Source organism: Rhagoletis zephyria, unplaced genomic scaffold (assembly GCF_001687245.7).
Source record: "Rhagoletis zephyria isolate East Lansing unplaced genomic scaffold, Rhagoletis_zephyria_1.1 Rzeph_scaffold_05749, whole genome shotgun sequence".
In the NCBI taxonomy this organism is placed as follows: Eukaryota; Metazoa; Arthropoda; class Insecta; order Diptera; family Tephritidae; genus Rhagoletis; species Rhagoletis zephyria.
Window position 1 is genome coordinate 3487 of NW_016162832.1, and position 8022 is coordinate 11508.

The 8022-nt window shown below is 36.5% G+C and overlaps 1 protein-coding gene across 1 annotated transcript; it reads left to right on the top strand.

The window, feature by feature from the left end:
* Positions 1–367: 367 nt before the first annotated feature.
* On the top strand, positions 368–3032 carry LOC108372430 (uncharacterized protein DDB_G0283697). The gene has a single exon (XM_017628112.1). The coding sequence runs from the start codon at positions 840–842 to the stop codon at positions 2763–2765; it is 1926 nt and encodes a 641-aa protein (XP_017483601.1). The 5' UTR covers positions 368–839; the 3' UTR covers positions 2766–3032.
* The last annotated feature ends 4990 nt before the right edge of the window (positions 3033–8022 follow it).

Sequence of the window (8022 nt, forward strand, 5' to 3'; positions counted from 1 at the left end):
CCCTCTTAGACCAGGTATTCACCGCATGCCGAATATCCGAAGGCTCGCAAAAGAAGATCGACACGCACCATCTATTGGTCGATTTCAAAGCCGCTTTCAACAGCTGTTGCCTTTATGCCGCAATGTCTGACTTTGGTATCCCCACGAAAATAATAAGGCTGTGTACAATTACGTTGAGCAATAGCACCAGCTTCGTTTTATACCAAACGAGGTTTCAGTTAGGGTGGCTCTCTTTCATATAATTTCTTTAACCTGATGTAGGAGAAGATGATAATAGCTGCGGAACAGAGAGAAAGCTTCTGCGGAATATTCACGAGCCTTTGCACGCTGGCGATGGTGAATACCTTAGCTTTACAATGATCGGTCGGGCGCCACGTAAGCTAAAATGACCGATAAAGGGAGCTGAAGAGGGAAGCAAGACGTATTCTTCATAATGGAAAGACCAGGTGGAACGGATTTGGCTTTTCTTGGCAACTCCAATTGGCTTTGGTGGACACAGAAAAGCAATGACTTACCCGCTTTATTGGACTTTTAAACTGTTCATTTATGTCTACACTTAACCAAATCGCAATTCTCGTCTAAATGCTCACTGGGTTCAAATCACACAGAACAGAAAATTAAATATTAAAAATTTAAGCAATAACAACAACGCCCACAAGCAGTACAACTACTAACAAAACTAACAATCTCTGCCTTAACTTGGCAGCATCAACAAGTGTCAGCTGCTGCAACTAACCGACCAAGTCATTACCTTCAATCGATTCTCAATGCGCGGCAACATTTCAGTTGAGATCTTAATTCTAGCGTAGACGGTCGGGTTTGTTGTGATTTAAGCCAAGATGCTCAATGGAAAATTTTACATGGGTCTGCCACCCGGTATGATTGAACGGGGCAGTACACAACGTAATCGCCTGCAATCGAGTATTTTCTGGCCCGATGACACCAAAGTCGATTCAGCGTTGGAAACGCGCGTCAAGCGACGTAATAGCTTACAAATTGCACAGAACGAACGGCCACAGCTGCGTATGCAATCATCGGTGAGCGGCAACAGCGGTGACAGTACAAGGCAGTTATTTCAGAAGGAATTCTCTAAATCGTCTATCGAATTTTTGGATAATTTATGCGATGAAAGTAAGACTAGGAAGCCATTGCTCTTGAGGGGCAACAGGAGCGCTGGTAGCGAGGTGACACCCAAACCTACAGCAATGAAGTTGCCACTGCCCGAGAATGTGGTGAATGCGGGATACACCACCGCCAAGAAGAAGCAGGCTTTCACATCGAAAATCGAGTTCTATGATTATATGGGCGATGAGTTAAATAATCGGAACAATTTCCGACGCACAAAAATGGATATGAATGATAAGAAGGAGATGGAACGAAATACGAAAAACAGTCCAAAATTGCAAGTGAAAAACAATATGCGTAGTCTGGGTACAAATGAAAAATTGTATCCTGCAGAAAGACGCGAAAAAGTTGAGGTAGCGGGATTGGAGGAGAGTGCAAGGCATGCAGATGATGTCGAGGTAGTGCCCAAAAATAATATTCGTGACGAATTGCAAAATAGAGGAGATGACCGATATGCGGGCGAACGGGCTTTCGATGATGAGTTCGAAGATGCTCGTGGAGATTTGAGTGGCTATCAGAAAAATATGCGGGAACATAGTAATCGCCTCAAAGACGAAAACATACGTGATATCGACTACTTGGAAAACAGAAGAACTGTAAGCCCAGAGTATGGCTATAGACGCGAGCGTCGATTTCGTGAGACATACGAAGATGACTACGATGTACCTGATTACGCACCTGTTCCAAGGTATGGTGCTGCTGTTCGACGCTCTAATAGTGTAGGCCGTTTTACAGGTACACCTAAGCGTATATTAAGGAATCCCATAAGGGAGCGACGCTATTGCGATAATTATGGCAGTGACGCTTATAGAGGCAATGAAGCCAATCTAGGCAATAGACGTTACATGAATAGGGATAACGAGGTGGCCGACAGCAGAGACTACAATGATTGCGACGCCGATTTAGATTACATGGAAGGCCGCATGAGGAATATGCGCATACGCACATCACCCAAGAAGCATGTCACCTACAGCGATGACACCTACTCGCACGACGAAGAAACTCCAAGTCCATCGCTGCGACGACCTTTGGCGTCAACTCCACAGTCGCGCGCTCGTCCAAATATGCGCACCGGAAGCGATCAGCAACGCCAACTACCACTACAGCCACAGCAACAACAACAACACGATTTACGACGTTACAATAGTGAAATAGATTTCGCGGAGGATGCTAATGAGGCGTCGGAGCAAAAAATTATGGAAAATGACATACGCGGTAGTGCAACAACAATAAAGCCATTAAATACAGGTAGTAGCTACAATAACAAGTGCAATAATAGCCGAGATGTTGGAAATGAAGAGCGCAACAGTTTTGTCAATAAAATAAATAACAACAAAAACAATAATTTTAATAACACAACAAGTCGACTTAACAATCAAACAATCGCGTCAGCTGCACGGAAAATCACACCAAAAATTCCAACAACCGCCGCTACAACAAAGCAAAACGCCGACACAGCGACCAACGAGCAAGCAGAAGCTGGTGGTGGTGTGAAAAAGCATTTGCGCAGCAGCCTCTGTCTTCACAATGGCGAGATCGTAGCGAGTGATGACGGTGGAGCGACGTCCGCAAAAGCACCCACGCGCAATGCGCGCACCATAGCTACACGCCAGCGCATTAGTGTGGGACTGCCAGATTAATGATTTGAACAGGCTGCAGCGCTGACGTTGAGTGACGGCTGAGCTGCGGCTGCGCAGTTGTAGCGTAGAGTTTACGATCGTGCTGGCTTGAGAGCTGAGTGTTGCGGGCATTTTTAATGGTCTAATAAGAAGTTGGATTACCCTAAGGCGCGCGCCCGCTATTACATCGATCACTTATAGTATGAGACATGCAGTCGTTAAATTTTGTTATAACTTAACATGCATCGAATTTAAGTGAAAAATTAACAAAGTGATTTTGAGTATTACACATGCTAATTTTTTTTTATTCAAGTGTTTAAATGTGTACTTTTATGTACATATGTGTATGCATGTTTATTTTAGTATACATGAACATTAGGGTGGTCCAAAAAAAAGTAGATAAAGTGTAATTTTAATGCACCCACACCGTAGGATTCTTATAAGTATACCGAAAAAATATATGTATACGTAAGTATTTTGAAATAAAATGTTTTCCGTGTATTTTATATGAAAAAAAAAATTCGTAGAAATGTTATAGGATTCTTGGAATTCAATATTTTTCGATCAGAAATCTCTGTTTTTCTTCAAGAGACTTCCAATAACAATACCCAATTGTTTATTTAACCATTTTTTAATACTAACTATTTTTATAGGTCACCCATAAAACCCAAATAAATGCAATGGGAGACCCCTAAAATACATTAAAAATTGGAGAAATAAACAATTCTCCGGAAGAGAAACTGAGTTTTCCTATCGAAAAATGTTGATTTTATAGAATTCTTTATAATTTTTAAGAAAAAATGTCTTCCCTATACAATATACATAGAAAACCTTGAGCGCTTTGAGCGAGCTCTAAATATTTTTTTCATTTTGAAATAAAAAACAGTGGTTAATTTTTTCGATATAGAAAAATACTAGTGGGTGAGAGTATTAAAATTCGGACTTTGGTTTTTCATATGTATTTTTAGACTACCCTAATGTACATACATGCCAGTAGATACTTTTTTGTCTGTTCACAAATTTATACAAGTTTATCGCTGTGGGTTCTAAAGTATTTTTGAAGCATTTTTATGGAGGTGTGCGCTTTTTTAAACTTGAAATGTGTACATACTGCAGAACATATACATATGCACAAACTTATGTAAATATGTTTGCAAGTAATCCGACCTACACACCTTGAAGAACACTTGTTTGTCAACAAATACATCATACATATTTTATAATGTTTTAAATTTTGTATGGAATTGTATCAATACGAAATAATGTGGCCAGAAGCAAGAACTGAATAAATACATACTGCTTATATAATTACTCAATAAATAACACTATGTGACAGTAAAGATGTACTTTTCGTGACAAAGAAATATATGTGCAATATTTCAACAGTTAGTTGCTGTATATGAAGAAACTAGGTACGACATCTTATTTAGTTGCTTTTTTTATACTGAAGTGCCAAATTTAGTTGAAATGTACTGGAATATAATTTTGATCCCAAAATTTTTACATATTTTAAAACAAAAAGCGATTTTTTTTGTAGTACCGCAGCGAAATAATTTATTAACTTACTTTGGCAACTATCCAAATCATAAATTATATCTTTTAGCATTCTTAATAATCGGTTTGATACCGTATTACTCGGACTAAATCTAGTAAAATTGTAAAAAAAAATAAAAACTCGCTCAAAGCGAGAGAGTAACACTGAAAAGTACTTGATCGCTTTTTAATAAAAAATGGTATCTCTGACAACTTCAACATAAGCTATAAATTTTGTTTCTTTTGTAAGTAGACACACTTAGCTCACACATGTAACTAACCAAAAATTCTCTGAACTTTTCTTTTGTTTACAATTTGGTTACCAAACGCACTACAGCTGTTCCTTTGACATATTTACCATAATTTACCACAAAAAATCTTCGGACTAAAAGCCTGATAATGGCAACTTAACTTAACTTAACGGAACGTAGAACTTAGACCTTAATAAAATTTGTAAGAAGTTTGAAATGCATTTGGGAATCAGTCCTTTTCTCAATTGTCAAACGTTAGTTGTAAAATGCATCTCAAACAAGCGTCGATAGCGTTCTCTAACTAAAAGGTAAATTTTTAATATTGAATTTTCCTTTATTTTCTATTTGAGAAATATTGAATTCTCAACTTTTTCTCAAACATGAGTGGAGCGGAACGAAATGGAATCCGGTTACTCCCATTGAAATATTTGTATTGTGTTGCCTATGATGCATGTAAAAGAAACACAGTTTTATAGGAAAGGAATTTTTATTAATGCAGCTTTACAGTATATTTTATAGCTTACTTATTTAGGTAGCTGAACAAAGAAAAATACGCTTGATATAAAAAATTAGTTGCATACAGTTTGTTTTGCAAAAAAATACATAAATAGAGTTTGCGAAGTATTTTGTTTTGCAAAAAATACGATAAAATTAAATTTTTAAGTATAATTAATGATTTATGCTCTACTGAACTCTTAAAAAATGCATTTAGTGGAAAACAATTTTTCCTATCAGGTTTTGGGATTTATTGCGATTTTTCAACAAAAAACATTAAAAGATTGTTTTATTTGGATTTATGGCCTTTTCAATAGATAATAAGCTCTTGTATCATACTTAATAATCCATTTATATTAAATAAATATTTTTTTTTTAACATAAAAATATTATTTCGTTTTAATCAGGCAAACTATTGGTCACTATCGATGCAGCGGAATTTTTCTCTCTTTCGTTTTTATATTTAAATGGCCAGTGAGTAGACAATGTTGGCCGATCAGTCTACAACAGATAATTCACAAAATGATTATACCAACTCTAATTTACTCGGACGAGGATCCATTTTGCGACAGACAAATTGCGAAATAACCGCGACGAGGAGCCGTTTTACGTAGATGGGACGGAACGGAATGCCAATAAAATTTTTCTTAAATGTTTCTCAAACCGTTCTTAAGTTGATGAAAAATGTTTGAGAACAATTAGGGAAAATGTTTAGTTTCAAATGGTAAACAATGCTGCAAATCAAATTGAGAAATAAGACTTTCTTAAACTTTTGAAAATTTTTGTTCCAGTGTTTGTTGGGTAGAGATGCGTACAACCACCCCGCAGCACCTGGGTTCTGTACCTGGTCCGAGCATCATTTAAATTAGAAAAGGTATTTCTTGTATTGCCAATAAAAAGCTCGCAAAGGTTGTGTGCTCCCAGCATGTTCGGGTTCGAATGCCCTCAGAGGCAACATGTAATTTTTATTTTTTGTTTTTGGTTTTTATTAATTTCGAAAAAACATCTGTGAAGTGAAGAACAAAAGCGTGTACAAACGAAAAAATGTAACAACAATGCCATTGTTAATATGTTGGAGTAGCTTTGTACTACTCTGATGTAATGTAGAGGTGGAGTATGTGGTCCTGCCCTAGGACATCGCAATGTTAATTGGACCATATTTTTTATATGAATTGTGGTTAATTTTGGAGTACTCCTTGGTCCTTAGGGAGTACTCTTTACATGCATGCATGGAGTAGTGGCACTCTTTGCAGGGTAATTGCAAGAGAAGCTCGGCTAAGCAGTTAGCAAAAGTGTAACCGCCAAATTGTTATTATTATTATTTTTATTAAGGGCTCATTTTTGTTTTCTCAGATTTCATAGATTTTTGTTTATATATGGGCCATATGCATTCCAAGGTATCGGATAACACGAAAATGTATACGAATCTTCATCTCTTAATTACGGAAATTTACTTATTGCAGAGACGCCTTTAAATTAATGAAATTTAGTAGTAGTTTATAATCAAGGACCTTAATTTTTTATCTTAAACTTTCTTCTCTTACCTTAAGAAAGAAAGAAAAAATCACCTTGATTTATATTATTCGCTAGTTAATATAACAAATATTTGACAAAAAATCTGTTATTAGCTTTCTTTATCAAAATGAAGTCCATGGCATTTTTTAATGTAACATAAGAGCCTAAACCACCGGAAGTACTTTTCTTTAAACATGTGTTTTAAGTGCAAAACTATTTGTAACAACAGTCTTTTTACTATTTGAATGTTTGGAATCTCTCTCTGAAGATCAGAATACCTACAAACGAAATGCAACGCGAAATGCCGAGCCGTGCGTTCAATACTTATTGACAGATCTCGATCCATATATAAAGGAACGGAAAAAAGGAGGTTTGAACAGCAGTTTATGCGGCGTATTTGAGCTCTTTAGCGCTTCCGTATATGCACCTTAATCGATTTCTTAAATATTTTTTTTTTGTTCTGAAGCTAAGCGTGTGTTGCAACAATATTTGTGTTGGTTTTTGTTTCACAAATTTTTGTTATATTCGTCTTTATACACGTACGTATGCACCTTAAAATGCCTATTTCAAGGCCGCTTTCTACGGCACGGAAATATTTTTTTATTTCGCAAAACTAATAAAGCCGTATATAGAGAGCAACATCTTCAGTTCCGCAAGAACTTTCTAAGCCTTTGAAACTAAATAATATTTGGTGTGATTTTTAAAATCTGATTATGGATAAGATAATAAGAGCTGCAGAACCATTTAAATTACTCCGTAACATTTTTTTTTAATGAGCGAACAATTCCTGGCGTATTGCCTTTTCTCTTTTTTCTTCATTTTCCCTGGATATGGAAAGCAAAGCGAATACGTCAGATTTAAACGCGGAAAAGACAAAGTACGAGTATCTACTGTCATTAGAAAGACAACCAGCGCATAGAACTGTAGACAGCTAACATTTCGAAAAAGTCGAGGCCTTCGTTTATTTAACATGAGAAAGTCTCGTATCATTTCATGCTTGGTTTCACTGGCTTGACATCCTCTGCGACGGAAAGACCTGGGACGGATTGTGCTATTCGATATCTGACGTAACTCGAAACGAAATTTGATGTTGATATCACGGCATCCGAAAATGCGATAAAGATTGTACTGGAACCAAATATAACTTGGGTGTCCAAACATAAGGTACTTTAGAGCGGTTACTTATAAGGAATGCTTAGTAAACATTTGAATTTAACGGATTTATTTGTAAATATTTAAGTTCTAAAACATTCTCACACAGGTACTAATTTAAATAGGTAATGAATCGTTAATATTGGCGTGGCAGTGCGTTTCAAATAGAGTCAATAAAAAAAATGATTTATAAAGCAGTATTCAGTTGGATGTCAAATTACTGTAGCCAACATTCAATTATGTATAAGAGTATATATACATATGTGTTTGTGTTCGGACTCCATTTTTCGCAAGTGGCATTATTACGCAATTAACAACAAATCTCACCTGTA